Source organism: Ixodes scapularis, unplaced genomic scaffold, assembly GCF_016920785.2.
Source record: "Ixodes scapularis isolate PalLabHiFi unplaced genomic scaffold, ASM1692078v2 PGA_scaffold3__209_contigs__length_174095766, whole genome shotgun sequence".
Taxonomy (NCBI): domain Eukaryota; kingdom Metazoa; phylum Arthropoda; class Arachnida; order Ixodida; family Ixodidae; genus Ixodes; species Ixodes scapularis.
In genome coordinates this window covers 37,263,853-37,285,419 of record NW_024609868.1, presented here as the reverse complement: position 1 = coordinate 37,285,419, position 21,567 = coordinate 37,263,853, and the positions used below count along the sequence as shown (strand labels likewise).

General features: G+C 45.2%; 2 protein-coding genes across 2 annotated transcripts in view; one reads left to right on the top strand and one right to left on the bottom strand.

Moving 5' to 3' along the window:
- LOC8031549 (gamma-aminobutyric acid type B receptor subunit 1) overlaps positions 1-13,411 on the top strand; it is a 39,591-nt gene extending 26,180 nt beyond the window's left edge. The window contains exons 15-17 of the mRNA XM_029988995.4: positions 1,547-1,675; positions 5,034-5,171; positions 7,120-13,411. Coding sequence (XP_029844855.1) covers positions 1,547-1,675; positions 5,034-5,171; positions 7,120-7,368 — 516 coding nt within the window. The 3' untranslated portion in view covers positions 7,369-13,411. The remainder of the gene's footprint in view (positions 1-1,546; positions 1,676-5,033; positions 5,172-7,119) is intronic.
- A 736-nt stretch (positions 13,412-14,147) lies between these two features.
- Positions 14,148-19,586, bottom strand: LOC8031551 (SNARE-associated protein Snapin). Its single transcript, XM_029988994.4, has 4 exons — positions 19,401-19,586; positions 18,945-18,991; positions 16,159-16,277; positions 14,148-14,613 (listed from the first exon to the last, which is right to left on the bottom strand). The coding sequence occupies exons 1-4, from the start codon at positions 19,547-19,549 to the stop codon at positions 14,512-14,514; spliced, it is 417 nt and encodes a 138-aa protein (XP_029844854.1). The 5' UTR covers positions 19,550-19,586; the 3' UTR covers positions 14,148-14,511.
- Positions 19,587-21,567: the final 1,981 nt, after the last annotated feature.

The following is a 21,567-nucleotide window of genomic DNA, read 5'->3' as shown; positions in this document are numbered from 1 at the left end:
TGGCGATACGCCACCGGTGCAAAGGCGGCAGCAGTGGCGGGGCTATGCCAGCACTGCAGAGCACGAAACTTCGTTGAACTGATTGTAAAAGTAATCCTGGGTCCACCGATCAAGTTCGTTGAACTGAAATATTCGCTATTCCGAAATTCACTTTTCTTTTAACTGAAACATTTTTGCATAGAATGCATAAAAAAAAAAAAAGAAACGCCAGGAATTTCGATAAAGTTTGTTATTCTGCAATATTCGTTCAACCAACTTTTACTCAAGTGAGAGTTTACTGTATTACTAAATGAAGATCATAAAGTATCAGTTGTATTACAAAGTGAATCTCTCTAATCGTTGACTATACTATTAAGTGAAGACCTTCAAGTGCTAATTGCATTACTCTATGTCGTTTAACCATATGTGGGAGCAAAGCTGAAGCTATAAGCTCCCGCACATTGTTTTGAGCAACACTTTCATTGATACGAGTGTATGTGCACTACATGGCACTATCAGTGCAGACTCCATATCTTTATTCACTCACATTTTAGGTGAAACCGAGTGTAATTGAATACCATCAAATGTTGACTATATATTACTAAGTGAAGAGCAGTGTAAAAATGCTATATGAATGACTGGAGATGTCTAAGTCTCTTGTGTGGACTCGAAGTATTGGAAGCGTGCAGCAAGACGGTGGCACCGCGGTGCGGCTCCTAGCAGAAGCATTTTGCATAGTGTAGTTGCTAATTATAGTTTTTGATCAATGTCACCTTACCTGAGAACAGCTCTATACAAAACGTTCGAGGCCAAGGAAGGCACTGATGTTTTCAACAGAAGACCTTGGAAGTCGAGAACACAGATCCCTTCTATGCACTGGCGAAAACAGCTGCAATCATCTCATTCCCAGTAAATCTGCTCGATCTGCCAGCAAGCCAAGAGCAGCCTGATAAAAAGAGGGATGAAAAATACTTCTCACATAGATTTGGTTTAATCCCCTGCACCGGTGAACTTCATCCTGCAGTTGTTTCCAGATCATTGAATACAGAAGTGCTTCGTAGAGGCAGATTTCAGCACGGACAAACAAAAAAGACAGCAGTGCATTGTCGTCGGTGCCGCTTATAACTGTGGGGGACACGGTTTAATTCGAGCTCCATGCAACTCTTAAGTTGCCGGGAGTTGCCAGTTCCCAAGTAATGTCGGGAGCAGGTAATTGCAAAGGTGAAGGTGTGAAATTTTTACTCCCAAGTGAGATAGAGAAACACGGTCGTGGGAAGACACAGACGCTGCCAAAATGCGGCAGCAGCATTGAAGAGGTCGGAGCGGGCAATGCTTCACTATGCAACGTAACACACGAGCTGCTGTTGGTGGCGCTGCCAACTAGGTTCCAATGTGGAACGGCATGCCCCCCTTAGGTGTCACATGCTCCCAATAGCGGTACAACAGTTTAGGAAAGAAAGTGGCACTGATTGACGCGGAGAATTTTACCAGATCTGTAAACTTGCTGGTTGAGGGTGATGACGCCTGGATTGGTTGACTCACCCTTGCCTGGTTCGCGCCTGTGCAGGTGCTGTGCTTGATCACGGCTCCTGTCACCCTGGTGATTGGCAGTCAGCAGGATGCCACCTTTGCCTTTGTGGCCCTGGCAATCATCTTTTGCAGTTTCCTTTCTATGGCACTCATCTTTGTGCCTAAGGTAAGATGTCCGTTCTGTTTTGTTGCATGTTCTTGTAACTAGCTCATTTGGTAGTAAAGGGGTGGTTGTTGGTTTGGAGGCGTGTCAGACTTGAGCAGCCTTAGACATTTATTGAGTTGTGCGGCAATACTGTGCAAATTGTTCCTCGTTTACTGTCGAAGCTAATACTGTTGCATCCCCTCGAGTGAAAGGCACTAATACCTAGTTTGAACTATGAGCTGCTGTAGGACCCTGTTCTTGTGAAGTCACCTTTGTTGAAGTCCTTTTTATTACACATGCATGTGTAGTGACTGCATGCAGTAGTGAAATGAAAAACTTATAACAAAAAAAAAAAGCTTTAACAAAAAAAAGTTTTTACGTAGTATTAGTTTGTTTTTAATTATCATATTCTATAAGTTTTTGTCTATGCGGATCTACATATGGGAATAGCATGGTGCTCGTGTTCTTGTTTTGTTGCACTTCACACTTGTACACTTAGAGACGAATTTCCCCCAAGCAGTTGTGAGAGTGCATGCACGTCTATCAGGTTGGGACTTTATTTAGCATAAAACCTTTTCCCTAGCAAAAATTTGCAGGGCTGTGCGTTTCCTCTCTCCAGACCTGTATATGTTCTACATTCTCCACTATGGTCGTGATCTCAGCACGTCTTGAGAACTGGTTAGAGCTAAGACCTTGTTACAGTGAACTAGAATATAGGGGTAGTGGAAAGAGTGTCGGCGGCACCCCGTCGGCCACGTGAAGCCAAAAGTGTTGACGGTTGCGAGTGGCGCTGCGGTCGAAATCTCGAGGCTCCGAAGGACATGACATACTGCGTCGCATACATTCTCGGGTGGTTTCTCTGATATCGTTTTTGCTATTTGTTTTCTTAAATGTGAAGTGCTTGGCTTTGTGATTATTTATAGGTTTGAGGCTTGTCGCTAAGCAATGAAATCGAAGAGAAAGAAGATGAATGTGCACTGCTATGTGCCAGTATGCAAGACTGGGTACCCCAGTTTTCTTCAACTGAATCAATGCCCATTGTCACTTCTCGGTGTGCCGAAAATTGGGGCTCGATGCAAGCAGTGGGAAAGAAATCTGCACATTAAGGACAAGCCCCTATCAGAATCATTGGCGGTGTGTGAGAGACATTTGGAGACATAGTTTATTTTGCGTGATTATGTATATGTGCATGTAATCGCTGGTCAGGAGGTCAGGATTCCTCGAGGTAAACCCGTAAGGACCGCTGACGCAGTGCCAACTCTTTTGCCCGACTGCTGCAGCCTACCTCTCCGAGGAAGTGCATCAAAAAAGGCCGGAGAGAAAACTCCTTGTTGCGTACCCGGCAAAACCCACAAGGAAAATGCGCTTGTCTCGTTGCGGTGTCCATGGGCAAAATTTGTCAGATGTCACTAGTAAAGAATGCCCCTCCCTGAAGGTCAGGTTGTTTTGTCCCGGTCCTTCCTAGAAATTTACAGGTCAGGGCTGGGCGATCGTGGACTGCCGCGCTGGGTTGTCACTTCACTCTTGGTGGTGGTGGTGGAGCCTCGAGGAAAGATGCTCAAAGTCGATAGCAACGATTGATAGAAATAAATATATTAAAACGACGACAGTAAACTTGATTACAAAACTCTACCGTTCGCTCACGGCATTGGAAAGACAAAAAAACGCGCCTCAATGCAACGTGCCCACTGCGCACGGTGAGGCTCAAAGAAACTACTTGTCGCTCGCGACAAAGCTACACGGACCGGCAGACCGTGGGAGATGACTTGCTCCGTGCACGCGGCTTGTTCAAACTCAATGTTTTTTCGCCAGCACGGTTGAGAAAACGCCCCGCTGACACAGGGCCAATCCAATCAGGACAATCATACAATTCTATTGGCCCCAGTGCCAGTGGGTCCTCCCCCAATTACAGGGAAGCCACGGAACTCTTTCTTTCCCTTTTCTAAGGAGAAAAACAATGCTAAACACCTTGGGGAACTCTCCTATCAGGGTGATACTTTGCGGGAAAAACACCACCCACTTCGCGGCGTCAAAGCAAATTGGCGTCATGTCTTTTGAACTTTGAAGCCAGCGAGTAAAGCGGAATGAAGTCCAAGTGGACCCAGACCGGTGCCTCTCATCGCCAAAACCCCATTGTAGCAGTCTCCCGACTGGACAAGCCATCACGGGGAACGAACCGTGACGACAAAGCCGGGGAAGGCACCACCACCTCGCGGCTACAGGCAAGAATGTCTGTCTCCTTCCCGGGCCAAAGATGAAAAAGGGCTCAAGCTGCTCATCTCCCTATCCTAGGGGCGAGCTGCCGGGGTGCCCCCATTTGAACAGTTGAAGGTCGACCACCTCACTTTCCAGGAAACGATCAAATCCTCAAGTGATCCCCACATCCTTGTTCAAAAAGAGAACTCTAACCTGAACGTGGCAGAGCCCAGCAAGCCCGCAGGCCTCCAAACCATTCAAAACAACCTCAGCATCCCAAAAGGGTGGACAAAGCTTGGCATGCCAGATCTGGATGGGCTTCTGTATGCCACAAGTATCAGCAAAAATCTGTTTACCATCACCATGCAAAGCTGCTAATGTTCACCAGTGGTGACAGAAAGGGAGGTTGCACTTGCCTTTAGTTTCATGAAAAGGGTGGGCAAAGCGACTGTAGCTTTTCGACAGAAATATTTTCCACAATGACACATTCTTTAATAAAGGCAAGCAGTACATGCTCGCCTTTATTGTAATAAGAATAATAATAATATAGTAGCAATCAATAATAATAATAATATTGATCTTTTTTTTATCGAAAAGACGAGGTACTCTGGGTGCCTCACAAGTCTAGGCAGGCCAACTGGAGCCCATACGCAGGAGCGTCTGCTAGCCAGCAACCCAGAGCTAACATTAGTGCTATACGCCTCTATATTGCACCGAAAGCACGAAACTGCTACATTGCTCAAGTAAGCTTTAAACATTAAAATGTTGCAACACCCATACGCATACATAGGCCACACTAATGAACTACTAAAGTCGAAAACAGCCTGTTTGGTACGGGCTCGTCGCTGGCAGAGCGGCTTCGGAATGGAGCGCCAACGCCACCTGGAAGGTTCTACACGAAGTGCTTCACGTGGAGGCCGCTGCTGTTTTCACTATTATTCTAGTTCACTGTAACCTAGTGGTACCCTGCTTTCAATAATAACTCAGTACATGTAGTGTGCTCAATTGTGAATACTCCTAGCTGTCATCGCTGCTTGCTCAGCATTTTGTGTTTTGACTTTTTTTTTTCTTGCTTGTCCTGGAGTTGGGACCTTGTCAGGCTGCACTTGTTGCAGCTTTTTGTCCCAGCTACCATCTTGATCTGCAAAAGAAAATTGATTGATCTATTGATTGATTGTGCCAGATCATAGAGCTGGTACGGAGGCCACGCGAGCGTGCGGATGTGCGCAGTCTCATGGACACCATCACCAGTAAGGAGGAAGAGGAAAGGCATCAGAGGCTCCTAGCTGAGAATGAGGACCTCAAGAAGCAGATAGCAGAGGTATTGGTTTGTTGATCGATTGCATGCCCTTGTCATGGTAATATATTGACTTCTCTACGAGTTACGTTCGTTCATCTTGCATGTGCTTCACTGCATCAGAGCGCTTTCATTTATATGTTTTGTCGTCATGAGTTAGCATTCTTTCAATATAGTGGAGACCTTGCAAGTGTCTACCAATCTTGTCTGCAACATTACCAAAAAGTTGCATTACCTTTTGGTCTTGGTGTGGATGTAACTTTGATGCATGCAACTTTTGTAAACATTGATGCCAGTGTCAGGTTCAACATTTTTCTAATGCTTTTGCAGCCATCAGATGATGGAGTAGATGCTGGTGTAATCTTTTTTTGTATTTTTGTATCAAAATTGTACCTGTACTCTCAATTTAAGACCATGGTCTTCACAGCTGGAAAACTCACGGATCATAGTTTGGACCCTTCTTGTTTACCGTATTTACTTGCATAATGAACACACTTTTTTTTTTAAAAATTGACACATATTAAGGGGGGTGTTCATTATGCGGGGTAAAATTTTTGCATTTACGCACTTTGCACCAATGTCATTTTAGGTGCCAATATGATATGGCAGGGTACTGTGGCATGTCTCCACTGACAGAGGCGCGCCCTTGGCTGGTCTTGGGCGTGCCACAGTAACCATGCCCTGTAAATTGCGAACCTTTTTTAGGGCTCTTTTGGCATGCTTTTTGTCGAAGAAAAAGTGCCCTACGAAGCTCACTCAGCACGAAGAGCGACGCGACAATTCTTAGGCCTAACCACTTTCACAATATCACTGTTCAAGAGCGGATCACAGACGACGGCGTGTTTGTTGACATCAATGCATCCGATGGACGAAGTGCGACCGGGGCTGGGCATTTCCTCGACACCAGCTTCGCTAGGCATGCGCACCGCTTGGTTTCTTGGTTGATCACTTCCGCAACCACGCAATTGCAGCCATTACGAGAACGGCTTGGCTTGGCTTGATTTGGCCTGGCCGCTTGGCAGCAAAAGAAAATTGGTGGGCTTGGTGGCTAGCCGGCTAGCTAAGTTGGACACAGTTCCAGATTCGCGGAGCCGAAAATTAAAAGTGTGTTTATTATGCGAGAATAAAAAAGTTCAAATATTGATGCCCGTTGTGGGGGGTGTGTTCATTATGTGAGTGTGTTCGTTATGCGAGTAAATACGGTACATTGGTGGCAAACTTCATTGTGCCACTATGGTGATGGTATGTAAGAAAAGTTTTCAACCAAACCTGAATATACTTTTCGTGTCAGTCCTTAAAGAGGCACTGAAAACAATTCACCATGTGTTTTCATAAAAAAAAGTAGCGTTTTTAGTTTTCATAGATTTCAGCATCTTGCCCAAATCTTTTATTATTTTTAGACAAATATACCTTCAGAACTCGGAGCACTAGCAGCAACTGGCATGACAGAAACTTGCACTCTTTCTGTGGCGGTGTGCAAGTTTGTGTGTGAGAGAAGTCAGTGAGTTTTCACATATGAGTGTTTATGTGCATGAGGGTGAGTGAGTTTAAGTCTGTATGCATGAGACTGATTGGATGGGAGAGTGAATGTACATGTGTATAAGAGAGATATTTAAGTCAGACTTATCACAAGTGACTACATGCTGCTAAGGAAACTTAGAAGTGCTAACACAGATGCACACCAAGAAGACATGGAAGCACACTTGTCTGTGCCCCCTTTTTTATCTGTCCCCGTTTTCTCTCGCAAGTTTCCAAAGCACCCTGCATTCAGCTTGCAGCCAACATGCTGCAAATATCACCATATATGCGGTACCACTGGCACGATTGATCCATCTCCTTTTTTTTCCGTTTAAGTCAATTTATAAGACAAGGAATTATTTGTCTGGGTTAAGTCTCCCTCATTGCTGCTTGAACTTACAAACTGCAATATGACCAGTTCAAAAATTCACACCCTCTCATTGTTCATGCGCAGAAAGAGGAACAGATTCAGCTGCTGAACCAGAAGCTGCAGGAGCGGCAGCGCATGGCAACGGCACTGCCGTCAAGCGGGGAGCGGGTGCGCATCGCGCTGCCCCCGACCTACGCAGATGGAATGCTGGCCCCACGGGAGCAGATAGCCATCGACCCCGTCTCGGATTCGGGCTTCGTCACCGGAACGTCCGTAGCACGCGGATCCAGGCTGTCCCATTCGGACTTTGAGTTTTCCGAGTCATACTTATAAGCGAACCTCGACACGCTCGCCTCTTGTAGGCCCTGGGTTCGACGGGAGACTCGCACGAGCCGCAGACGGTGACGTTCCGTCTTCTCGTTTTTTTGCTTGTGTAACCACGTTTATTGCTCACGTGCAAGCGCTGGGGCGAGGGAGAAGCACAAAAACACGTCCACAAAGGGTGCTGCACACAAAACTGTGTGTCAAGGTTAACATTTTTAGCTTTTCACCATGCCAGCTATGTTTTTAGCTCATTTGTAGGTGCTTGAGGAAGGGAGGCAGCCTAAAATTCATCCGCCAAAGGGTCTGCACACAAAACACTGCATTGTGGTTACGGCCTCTTGTGTTTTTCACCCTTATTTCTAGCAAGGTTTGACCATACCGGAGAGGCATTGTGTTTCACTGTGATAGAAATTGGCATTTACTGGAGTAGACATTGTCTACACTGCATCGGTGCATAAAGTCAGCTAATTGAATCTCGTAAGGTGGGGCACTATTACACATAGTTCAGTTGCTCGTCCGCACCAGAGCATCATCTTTTTTTATGACAGTAGGGCAGTACTATAGCATGAAAAATTTACTTGTTTTGGTCTTCATGATTATTAGGCATGTGGCTTATAATCATGAGTTTGAAGCAAATTAAAAGCAAACAGTGCAACCCACTTACAACAATACAACATATAACGATATACTATAGCACTTATAACAATCAGTTTCTAGAGTATCTAGACTGGAAATGATCAGTTTCTAGTCTAGGTACAACGATAATCGGTTATAATTGAAATTTCGGGTTTTTGCATTATCGTTATAAGCGGTTTGCACTAGTGGTTTTGGCCGAATATTTTTAAATAGAATATCGAAAGAATATTTAATAGTTTTTCCAAGTCACTCATTAGCGTACAATATGCTTAAACGAAAATTCAGCTAAACTGGTGAAGGTTGTTTCCAATCTTCCACTTGTCCACTTCTAAGCTCAGTTAATTTTAATATAACCATATGAACTGTTAATGTAAACAACACATTTGTCGCAGCTATCCTGATCGAGAGGATTTATAAATTGGCTTTGCAAAGGCATATATTGTTTCTCTTATTTTAAATTTGACAGCAAAAGAAAACAAGCGCGAATGATGAATGCAGACTGTCAAGACATCGCCGCCTAATGTATACTTTTGCATAATCGCGGCAGGTTAGCCCCATTGAGTGTGCTTCCCACTGAGCGCCTGTGCACCGCGGGGAAACAATACCCGCGAGCTCGGTGGGTATTGCTTCGCCGCAGTGCACAGGTGCTCGGTCAGAAGCGTACTAAACGGGGCTAACCCACTGCAATCAGCACTTCGAAAAGTATGAATATCGTAGTTCGCCTCGAAGCAAATATTGAATAGCGCATTATTCGAAACTACTATCTGGAAATTCGAATATTCGCAGAACACTAGTGATTATATATCCACAGAAAGGCAGAATTACTATTACAAGTGTTTAGACAAGGACTATCAACCTGGAATAATATGTCGGAGTGAACACCAATTGGCTTAAAGGGGTTATGACACGAAAATTAAACAGATTATAGGAACATACAATGGGTCCTAGCAGTATTGTTATATCATATTTTATTTTTGGCATGTCATAACCCCTTTAATGAAGTTTCAGCATCTAGGCTTTTTGTTTTCAGTTGATTTTCCGCATTACAGTTGGCACAGATTTATCGGTGATCATGTAGCAGTAAAGACTGAAAATACTAGTCGCCATTTGCAAGGTCTAATTTCGACAGCTAGTCCAGAGATCTTTTCTCGGCCCCTTCGACTAATCTGAATTCAGTCGCAACCCCCTTTGTTCATTGTGGCCAAACTCCTGAAATTCCTGATGGGCACACCTTTCTCGTTCACTGCGGCACGTGAGGCATCCTCGAAAGGCCTTAGTTGCATGTGCATGTAATGGAGGAAGCACAGCCTCCCTGAGACACGGAAGGCAGGCTCACCTTGTTTTATGCCAAACTTTTCTTCCCTTTGTGTGCTTCAGTCCGATCTTGAGTTGCTTGTGCGACATATGTTTCATGAGAAACGGACTCGCTGGTCGAGTTATTAGTAGATTGTGGAATCTCGGTTTTTTTATTTTATCGTTGCTCTCGGCGGCTCGTGCGTGTCCCCTGGGCGAGGTGTCGCTTACTGCTCGGCAGATTTCTTCGAACGAGGCAGACCTTGGCACAGCGTTCACTGAGGCAAGAAAAATGCAACGAGCCTGCCAGACCATCCCGAAGGGAGACTGCACTGTGGAACACACTTTTCTCTATTTTTGTTTTGGTTGTCGCAGAACACCGAAGCCCGCAGCTCGCAGACATGTGCACGCGACATTGCGAACAACGGTGCGGATGTTGTCTGCTACTCATTTTTGGACTGTGATACCCCAGGTATCCGTGTAAGAATGCAAGCAATCTACAAGAAGCACAATTTGTATTTACAGTGCTATTACTTCGCCATGTTTTTGTTTTGTTTTTCTTGCAGAGTTTATTTTGAAGCATTCCCTTTTTGTTGCTTTTAGATGGTCCACTATGGAAAGCACAATTTTTATTTACAAGGGTTATTACTTACACCGTATGTTCTTTTTTAACTTTTGCCTGGAGAGTTTGTTTGGAAGCATTAACTTTTTTTAATTTTAGGCAGTGCCAAATTTGTGTTTTGCTTTGTGTGATAGTACTTTTGATATCTTTTGTTGGTGCATTTTTACTTCGTTCAGATATGTTTTAGAAAACTTTTGTTGTTGCATTCATTTGTGTTTTGTTTTTATTTTTGTTGTAACAAAGGTTGGCCAAGTTGCTGGAAAGTGTTGTATTTGGACTGTGTTCATACTCTTTTTTTTTCCTGATTTTCAGTTACGCTGCATTTTGTTCCTGGTGACAACACTGTGTTTTGTTCTGAAGTGCAGGGCTTTTGTCATGATGGCGGCACTTGACACGGCAGAGCTTTGGAGACAAACACACAACAATAGTAGTACAAAACTTGTGATGCATCCGTGACCTCATGCTCCTCATCAGGCCTTCTTTCATTTGCATTTTTACAAGTTGCAGTTGTGATATACGAGCTGCGAGCTTGTTTATACATATTCTCACTTTTCGACATGCTCCTTGGAGCAAAGCTACTCTGTGGTGACATCTATCGTTTTGTTCCTGCATTGCTTTTTCTTTTTTTTTTAACCTCAGCTTATTTAAAAATTTATTTTGAGGTTTGATATTATAATTTTAGGGCATCATTATTTGCCCGTTGACAGAGTTATACTCCAGAAGAAGGTTCACTGCTTTTCTAATTTCTCATAAAAGTATATTTCTCCAACATCGGTGACTCATTGTTACTGGGATTGTGCTGTTAAAATAATTTATTCTATAGCAGTGCTATAGGAATAGTGTGCCATAGTCATTATTCATCACCTGAAGATCTAAGCAAAAAAGATGAGCAAGTTTAATTTTCATTGGAGCAATCTCTCATTTTACGCTTCTCAATTTGCTTTGAATGCATTCAAATGAAGTTTCTGGGCTCTGTTGGAGCTAAGGTCGCTGGATATAGGCTAGGGGTGGTTTTGCAATGCACTTCTCAAACCTCTTCTTGAGGGTCAGCTAGGACGCTCTCTGTGTTGTTGCCTTGTAAATAGACAAAACTAGAAGTCAGCAGTCTGGAAAGCATTAAACAGCATAGTTTGAGCCACACCCGTCATCATTGTTAACATGTCTGGCAGCGCCTTTTGGTCGTACTGTACATAAGGCTGTCTACAATCACGACGAAGCGTGTCTTTCTTATATCTTTGTTTGATCGGTTGTCGCATGCATTAGTTGACGATCGAGCCCCTTAGACCGTGATGCTATCCCATTACCTGCTTCTACAGTTTTCTGCACGACGTCTGGTCGCAACCGTCTAGGGCTTTTGTTTTCGTTATTGTTGTTGCCGAGATGCCATTCGTTGTCTTCTAGTCAGGAGCATAGTTTTACAAGTCCGGCGAAAAAAGAGATGCTATCCGGCCCAGAAAGTTGCAGGCGTTTCAGGCAGTAGAGTAGCCTGCCCATCAGCACCTATATAGATCCGTTGTGCATTATGATGCGCTGGCCTCCCACTTCAAGATCAAAGCCCTGTTGTTGAACCGAACAAGCTCATCAGTTATAGGACAGCAGGGAAAATACCAGTGGAAGCAGAGATTGGGTTGCGACATGTTTCAGTTTTAATGCCCACCTTGTGAAGTGTGACTGCCTTGTCTCTAATTACTTTGACTCTACGTTTTGCATACTGCCTGTCCTCACAGTATTACACTCACCACCTCTGTTAGCTAGAACATGGCAGATAGACCATGAAGCACAGTCAGAATCTCGCTTTAGAGTTCCGAGACGGGGCGTCGGGTACAAACACCCTTCTTGCAATCGTGCGGAGCTCTATTGCAAGTTTTGTCGACGTATGTTAAAGTTTTGGGCGCTACTTGATGCAATCCTGCCTAGGCCTGTTTCTATTCGCTTCTTTGTATGTATGTTCCCTTAGAAGATGACAACTTTGGCTGTTGATGATGTGCGAATTATGATGCTTGCTCCGGCACCGATTGTCCTCTTCCACTCCTCTATCTGTTGCCGACTGTGTTGGCGTGGTTAGCCGGTGCCAGGCTTAGGTTGTGAAGCTACCCGTGTGCTTGGTCTTGCACTGTGAAGTTTTTTGTTGGCAGGTCGGTTTCTTTCTTATCTGCTAGCGTCGATACTCCTAAGAAGTGTCAAGGTGCACGCTGTGTTCTTGTGCAAGCTGTCTTCACAAAGGCCGCCATTTCTCTCTTGTTACATGCCATTGAGGTGGGAGGTATTTATTTCGCTGCATCAGTTAGAGCTTGCCTAGTTGTTGCCTTTACTTGTGAATCTCCTTTTACATTCATGCTTACTCTTACATATATGCTAAAAAGGCTATTTACTTTTACTTTTTAGGATTCTAGCTGGATCTACCTGTTTCACCAAGTCTAGAAATCAAATAATACAGATGTGCATGTCACATTTTTTCTATGAAACGCATCACCAGTCTTGTGCGCTTTCCCCATCTGCGCTGAGGAGGGAAGGTAACAAATCGGCCGAACAGCAACTATGGCCTTCCATCAGTCATCCTCTAAGTACAGAGGATAAGTGAATAAGGTTAAGAACAAAAATATTAATGCCGGGGTTAACACATGATGCACAGCCAGAGAGGAGAGAATCTCCCCTCGATTCCTCTTTTCCAACTCGAGAACAAAGGAAAGTAAGTTTTCTTTCTGTGGGGAGTAGCTCAGAGATGCGTTCTCTTTGGGAGAGGAGAAAAGAGTGTGAAAGGGAATGGATAGGACAAGGAGCAAGGATTTTCTGCATGGCAGAAAAAGAGTTCTGTAGGTCGGCGTATAACACCAATATTTTTCTTGTGCGGGCAATGGATTATTTCAGCCATTGTAGAAGGTTGACCCCTTTTTGAAGCAGGTAGATTAAGTCTTGGAAAGATGGCCAGAAAAGTATTTAGTGCAGCTTTACGTTGCTCAGTAGGATCTGGTTCCCGTGGACAGTGCAGTCCGTGGTGTGCCGCTTTAAAGTTGTCAAAAACCTTTGATTGTAAGTCTGCACGTTCAATTCGAAGCTTATAGGCAAAAGTCAGTGTTGCTTTGTTGGGAGTGGATGAGTTAAAGTAGCTACCTATGGAGTACCATTCTTACTGTCTACACTTGCACATAGTTTGTTTATTTCTGTTGCAAACTCTGAAGAAAAAGTTGAGCGTTGTTTTTACATTCCTGCGTCGTTCAAGAACCACAAGGCACTTGATACATTTCATGAGGAGGTATAAGATAGGAATTTATTCTACATAACTGATGTGGCGAGCAATGTGAAAGCGAAGTACAAAAGTTTAAATCTGCACGAGTCTGCTTTTCAGCAGATTCATGTATATTCAAACTTTACACGGGGTTACCGGGTTGTTTTCACCTGTACATAAATGCTGCTCCTTCCTCCCTTGTGTCCAGTGAGTTTTGTAAGATTTGTGTACTGCCAAAACGTTAGCTGCCAATAAATTTCATTGACACTGTCGCGCCGCAACAATCTTTTCCTGCGCTGCTTGCACGTTGGGTACCATTTCACCTTGCATCCGTGTTGGCTGCATTGCGCTATGTGAGCTTATTGGGCTGTAACACAAAGCAAATTCTTCAAAGGTAATGAATGTGAAATAATTATGAAATTTGAGAGGATCGGCATTGCTCTCAAATTTCACATCATGCATTTTGGATGTGACACACCTTATATGCATAACTACCATTTTTGTTTTGCAGCCAGAGCTTCATTGTCATTCTTTATCTTTATTTTTTTTCTCTATATTTGTATGAGCATATGGTACCGTCTAGTGCAGCGGTTTCTAAACCATGGATGTTTCGCGGACCCCTTGTGGATCGGCACAGATGATGGAGGACCCCGTTCGTGGCGAGGGGAAGGGAAAAATATAGGTTAATTATCATAATGATTTAGTATTTGGATATAACTATGGGCTAGTGTGAAGTAGACTGCTCATTGACATACACACAAGAAAACTTGCCCGAAATTTGGAACATTTCTTCTCAATCTGAAAAAAGGCAACTTTTATTGCCGGTCTTGACTGATGAGGCAGGGCTTCGTGGACCCCTAGAATGCCTTTGCAGACCCCCATTTGAGAACCACTGGTCTAATGATACGAAGGAGGTAACCACCTTAAAACAGATAAAGGAAGCGTCAGGCTTGCACCAAACTACTGGCAATCGTGTCTCCCGAGGTAAAGCCAGACCAAAACCAACAAAAATGTTGTACTATGCCATACACTTTATTCACTGCAAACTATTACACAGGTCATCTTTGTTTGCACACAAACACCAGCTGCATTGACGATTGGGAAAACAGAAAAATAACACAGGAAGCATGATTTTTACAATACTTGCAAAATATTGGTCTTCAACAAAGAAAGTCTGAACTTCCACTAGGTAACATTGATCACGAAAAGCTAAAGGAGAACCACACGTATGAACCGCAAAATGAACTCCGTCGGGACGAATTTGCTACGACTTGTTTGGTATGATGCGACCCACATAGACTTCAGCTTTGTGCAGCAGAAAATTTCTGCTCCTCGTGTAACGCTCCGGGTTAACTCATGTTTATTCCGTCCCCTGTTAGATGGCTCCTTCATGGGTTGTCGCAGTTTGTGGCTCGAGGAGCGCGGTGCGACGGGCGTTTTCACGGCTGATACTTTGGTTGATTCTGTTCAGCCTCTCCTGCAAGAAACAAGCACCAGGTGTGAAAGAGCTGTAGAAGTTGCTTTTCAAAAGTAGTTAGGTCAGAGTTACTCAGGCTGAGACGTAATTATGTTACAAGTTTGGTTACAGTATCGAAGAGTATCTAGTTATTGGTACACTAGCAAAGAGCAACCAAGTTATGTTCCAATTACCTTAAGAATATGCCACGACCTTGAGGTGCTGTGCAACTCCTGAGGAATGTCTCAGTTTCAAGCGTGGAAAAGATATTGATACAGTTCTGCCATGACTTGGCTCTCTGCTTGCAGAGTTTGGGGTGGTGAATATACATAGTGGCAATGTTAAGCTAACTTTCACGAAGTTAATAATCATTAACATTTCATTGTAAGTTGGCAAGAAAATAAAACTAACTATAGTCACAGCAACTTAAATACCTTTAATTAATTAATTTTACTCATTTATAGTTGCTCAAAATTTCATGGTAATGGTGGTATTTAAAAATTTAAGTCGCTAATTACACCCACTTGGAGGGACACTAAGGTGGATTTCGAGATTTGTTTTTATGGCACAAATTCGATCTACACACCCTAAACATCGTATAAAACCCAAAATTACCATCGCATGGTTTCTTTCACTTTTATAAATGCTATTGAACTCCATGACATGCTCCTTTTTCTGAGATATCTCAGGAAAAGGGGCGTGTCAAGGTGTTTGGTTGCATTTTTCAGGGTTAAAAAGGCCGTGCGTGATTGTAATCTTGGGTTTTGTAAGACGCTCAGGGTGTGTAGGCTGAGTTCACGCTATAAAAAGACAACCTCAAAATTCACCTCGGTGCCCTTTTAACTACATTAAAGGGGCCATTAAATGAATTTTGGGCTGGGATAAATGAATGAAGGTTGGGATATCACCAATATCATATCGCTTAGTGGGCCAAAACAGAGAAGGTAGAAAGTCAAAAAGCTTGATTTTCAGTCAGAAAGTTTGAGAACATGCAAACTATTTTGTACCTCGTTCCTTTGAAAGCTCTCTGCCTTTTCAATGTGTACCTCTGCGGTACCCAAAGCATGTCACCCGGCCCCAACGCACATCACACGACACTGGACCTCACTTATTTTCTTTACACCTAAGCTGACAGCGCAGTGGGAGCTACGTGCTTACCAGACCAATCAGCCACCTCCCTTTCAACACTTGACCCCTATCTCTGTACATGGGTATGCGCGAGGGAGCGCGACCTCGTGGAAAAAGTGTGGCTGCCCCAACAAGCACGTAGCTTCCACAGCACTGTCAGCCTATGGGTGAATGGGGTGGGGAAAGCAACTTTTGTCCGAATTTTGAGCAATGGGCTAATCTTCTAGGGGGAGAATGGCAGTGACCGGGTACACAAACGACGGTTTGAGCAAGAGGGAGGTTCCACCTTTCCCTCTTCTTGAGCTGTTTGGTATGCTGCACGATTTGCGAGTTGAGAAAAAAATAAAAACGAAAAAGTTGAAAAATTATTTCATGGCCCCTTTAAGACTAGTTATTCAAAGCCCTGGGTGTGACGTGTGTTTGTATAGGCCAGCTCACCTGCGTGTTCTGGAGGATACTATTGACGAGCACCACTCTCCGTTTGGCATTCAGCAACTTCTTGACGTAACCGTCCAAGTCATATGGGACCTCCTGTTCCTCGGACACTCTGCGGAGGTCTGTGCGTAAACGAAAAGTCCTTTCAACATTGCGTACTTGCTCCATCTACTGGAAACAAATGCACCAATTGTGCAATGCGTCAATGAAAATAATTACAGGTTGGGTTCCAGGTTTTCTGTGCTTGCCAGAAAAAACACTGACAAGCTGAACAAAATTAATAAATTAGTACGAAAAAAAAAAAAAAAAAAAAAGAACTTTTATTAAAAATTTGGTGTTTATAATATTTTTGTTCCACTATCTGGAAAAATGCTACTAGGATAGGCATGCAGACCTGTGGTTATTATAATGCTAAAATAACACTTAAAAATGTAGGTGAGTTGGTGATTTTTCATTTCTTCTGTTGCCCCACAGTTGGGAAGTTTCATGCAACCGAAACAAATACTGCTTACACTCGTATCGTCTTAGTTTAGCTCGTTCTTGAGCACTGCTGCTGGCTTATTTACAAAATATTTTTAAGCTATTTACGCGTTAGTATACAACAAGCACTGATGAACAAAGTTTTTCTGTTGCAAAAAAACAAATCCTGACTTAGAACGCTACATGGTGCCAGATATAAATGTTGAAGACCAGAAACTTTAGGAGTTGGTAATGAGCATATATTGTACGATTATTAAAAACGCTCATATTATATAAGAGGGCTATGAAATCTATAGCCGCGTTTACATGAATGCGACTTCAGCGCATCGACTCCAATCGTCCTTCGAGTGAAGCCGATGCGGCAATATTTATGTGAATGCACACCAAGCCCTACGCGGAGGTGCCACCACGCCGTGTCAAAGCTCAAAGTTAAAGCTGCGTTTCCTGCACCGGCCGCACCACGTGACCATGTTTTCCGGTGCATTGCACGTAAAGGCCTTTCAGCACCTTCAGCGAGCATAAAGACTGTGCTCGCTGTCTTTGATGCTGTGCAAGAAGTTACAAGACGAAAGAAGCATCAAAACCCAAGGGTTTTGGGCTTTGTGTCGGGCCGCTGGGCCAATCTGGATCAGAGGCGACGTGCGTGCGTACGACCTGGCGAGCGAGATTGTTTCCAACCGCTCTGAGGACGTCACTGCACTTCGCCTCGCCAAACCTTGCCAACTGCGACTGGACCCCGACGCTAAAAGGCTCTGCCGCAGCCAGGAACAGCACCGAGGTTGGAGCTGCTCGTTCTGCGCTACCATGCAGTGCTTGGAGCTGTCGACGTCACTTGTGCATGCGCCGAAGCCTTTAGAGACTCCTTCGGATGCACAAGTCGTATTTTGCAAGACTTGGACAAGGGCCACCCTCACTGAGCAGCTCAGCTATATTACGCTCACTTGTGGTAGCAAAAAAGGATTGCGTTTCTTCTCGGGAGAAAACTTGGGGCAACCAGACGGGACTGCTATCCGCCGCCGCCACCAAGGTTGGCCGCCGCCATGTTCCCAGCTGTTCACTCGCTCACGCAGCGAGGGCCTTTCCATAATCCTCCCCATTCCAAAATGCAATGCGACCTTTGTTTACATGGATTGAATGAATGCATATTCGCCCTCTCGATCAACCTCTGTCTAGCAACTTGAATGCGATGCGCTTCCCTAGCGCAATATGCCGTTTACATGACCGCATTGAATGCAACAACAGGATTCGATGCGACTAACTCGCATTCCTGTAAACGCAGCTTCTGCATATTTTCCTGAAAACGAGACCTAAATCTGAAACATTCTGTGCAGGTATTGAGAAACTTTGTAATGTGATGGCTCACAATTGTGCCATTATGTTCCGTTATTGGCTATGCACAACAACTGAAGTGACATCTTTGACAAGAGATGGCACGTGGACATGAACTCTAACGAAGATTAAAGGGGTACGGAAACCAAATTCTGGAGCTCATTTCTTTGTTTCAACACGACGCAGGTAGCAGCACAACCACAGAAACATAAATATTGCGCTAGAAAACGCAAGAAAACATATTTTAAAGTGAATTAAACGATAATCAAAAACCACCTGGTAGTTGGTTATGAAGCTTCAATGGAATGTCGTGACGACAACATGCCTCTGAAAGCAGCGCCGCAGCGGTATGTCCGCTCACTGGTATAGATTGCCTAGGCCTGAACGCAATACCGAGGCGTCTTGGTGGAAAGAGCCAAAACGAAGTGAGCCACCTTGGTTTCAGCTCTCGCGCGACGTGCAAACGCGTGCTTCGGTTGTTCTCAGGTTTGGTGCGCGTGCTGGCCCCGCGATCTCTACAGCCCTTGGGTACTTCGACAAAGCGAGATTGTAACGCGTTGACGCCTCCAAGTGGCAAAACTCGTCACTACGGTACGCTTGGTCGTCCGAGGCATGATGACGTCAAGACGTCTGCCGGATCTCCCGAGATGCATCGCGCTCCTCCATGGCTGATTTTGAAGCGCTCGCCAAAATCGCGGCATTTAGAGCATAAAATATAGCCATCTGCTCAAAATACGACCGTGCGATTATTCATTATAGGCTTAGCTGATCATATTGAACTCATTTCTTGATGTTTTCTCTATATTTCAAGTTTCGATTCCGTATCCCTTTAAAGGTTTAGCGCGTTTTTTTATTTATTTATTTATTTGTGTATGGAAGTTCGAAGATAATTTTGAAAGCATACTGATCTGAGCGAATTTAAATGCGTTTAAAACTTTGAACACGTCAAAAAATAAGAACAGTTTGTGTATGTTACCCACCTTCGGCTAAACTGTCGATGTGTTGTCGAAGTTCGAGTTGACTGACCCTGTGTAAAACACAAGAAGGAATAAGACACATCGCAGACGCGACACCTCAAGAGCTCATGAGGTAAGACTGATTTTCCGTGTACTCATTGAAACTGGCATATGTTGACATTTACGCCCGCGCGTCATTGCTCGGGTCGCCAAAGACGATTTTTGTTTCTGCCGGCGGGCGAGCTTCAACGTTTTATCGCAGCCAAAAGGGCCAGCACAAACACAATCCCTGTGCTCATCCTTTTTTTCCCCCCAAGTGACGGAGAAACGTTACTTTCGAGCGCATAAAATCGCCCGGTTGGCTTTTCTCGCGTTAGAGACAGCGTCACTTCGATAATCAATCATTTTTTGTTTGTAGATTGCAATCGGGCGGAGGCCTTGGGCTGCAGACTTCGCAGAGGCGGACAGACAGGTACCGACCTCGTAGACTTGACGCGCTCGTCCAGCTGTTCGATGGTCGGATGCAGCAGACCGATCAGGCCTTCGGTCAAGTAGTCTCTGGGCGAGGGCTCTGAATAAGCTTCGCTGCGGTCGTCGATAGACGTGGTGGCACTTTCGCTGTCCTCCATCTTTGTAAACAAATCCTGGCCACGACCGGCTTGTGATTCGGGGCTTGACATCGGCTTGACTTGGGATTCACAGACTGACTGAAATAAAATCGAACAGGGGAAGCGGTGTTCGTCAATTTTGGCGTTTCTGGCGCTCTGTGCTGCAACACTGGTTTCCCAGGCCGCCAAATTTCAAACCTTTGGGTACAGAGGCTACCACTGTGGAGGCTACTTTGGGCGCGGTAAAGGGACCATGAAATGATTTTAAAATCGAGTTTCATCCACCGCACGTCGTAAAAGGTGTGAAAAGAAACACAAAAATAGGGAGCCAAAAAAAATTATTTGCTATAGAACTTTTAAAAGAAAACTGGACTCTTTTGCGCCTTCCTTCCTTCGCCTGTTCACTACGATGCATCCGCGGAAATGGAGCACGTCAGCCAAATCCAGGGTAAGAGCCAACGTTACTAATGGTGAATTCCACTCGTAGATCTGGAGCGCTTTCCAAAATCCGCGAGGGAGGCAAAATTCCGCTCCGTGGGACCCGCTCCGTATCGACGAGGGGAAGATAAACTTGCATTTTTGGAGCGACCTCCCCCACACCCCTCCCCACCCCTTCTCCTTCCGCCGTTCAAAATGGCCGCTGCTCGAACTTGACCAGCCCACCAACGCCTCAGCCGGCTGATCTTTCCGACGACCAGTGACGACTGTCACTGCTTAGCTGCAGAAGTAACACGCGACACAGGCCGGGCGGAATTATACGTACCACGGCGCCCATGTCACAAATAGCGAAGACGTCCGCGTTCGGCACCGTCACATACCTTTTGGCCGCCTCGAAGCGGCGGGGCACGGACAGCGATTGCCAGCGGTGGAGTTCAAATTGCTAGTACGACTTTAATAAACACAGAGGTAACAAACCATCACTTGCGCGGTCGTTGCCTAACCACATCTTGCTTTATTTCACGGGAAAACGCCGATGGAATGCAGTGTAAAAAGGTAAACAATCACTGGCTGCAGAATGAATAGGCCTAACCTTGCGTCTGCCCCCGGCTTTTCTGTCGTTCTTTTTTTCGTTCTTCCTCGGTGATCACAGATGTCAGCGCTTACGATTTGCCACGCTCCACATTCCCGGCTTTTTATCCCTGATCTACGCGAGGTAGAAGCGTTCGAGCCGTCACAGTCCAGAGTAAACAACCGACGCACCCGAACAGATCCAACTCCACCGACCGGCCCGCCGCTCTCACCGACCGGCCCGCCGATCTCTCCAACCTCGTCGCGCATGCGCACCGCCGATTTAGACGGAAATCACGTGGGCCGCTCTGTCAATTTCCGGAGAGATCTGTGAAATCCCGCAGAGCAAGTTCGGCGGAGTTTGGGGCGCTCCGTGGAGCGGGCGCTGCCAGAGATCTACGAGCGGAAGATGACCAACTTGAGCCAGATCTGCGAGCGGAATATGCGCGCTCCAAAAGCGCTCCATTTGGAGCGCGCATATTCCGCTCGCAGATGACAGAGCGGCCCACGTGATTTCCGTCTAAATCGGCGGTGCGCATGCGCGGCGAGGTTGGAGAGATCGGCGGGCCGGTCGGTGGAGCTGGATCTTTTGGGTGCGTCGGTTGTTTACTCTGGACTGTGACGGCTCGAACGCTTCTACCTCGCGTAGATCAGGGATAAAAAGCCGGGAATGTGGAGCGTGGCAAATCGTAAGCGCTGACATCTGTGATCACCGAGGAAGAACGAAAAAAAGAACGACAGAAAAGCCGGAGGCAGACGCAAGGTTAGGCCTATTCATTCTGCAGCCAGTGATTGTTTACCTTTTTACACTGCATTCCATCGGCGTTTTCCCGTGAAATAAAGCAAGATGTGGTTAGGCAACGACCGCGCAAGTGATGGTTTGTTACCTCTGTGTTTATTAAAGTCGTTCTAGCAATCTGAACTCCACCGCTGGCAATCGCTGTCCGTGCCCCGCCGCTTCGAGGCGGCCGAAAGGTATGTGACGGTGCCGAACGCGGACGTCTTCGCTATTTGTGACATGGGCGCCGTGG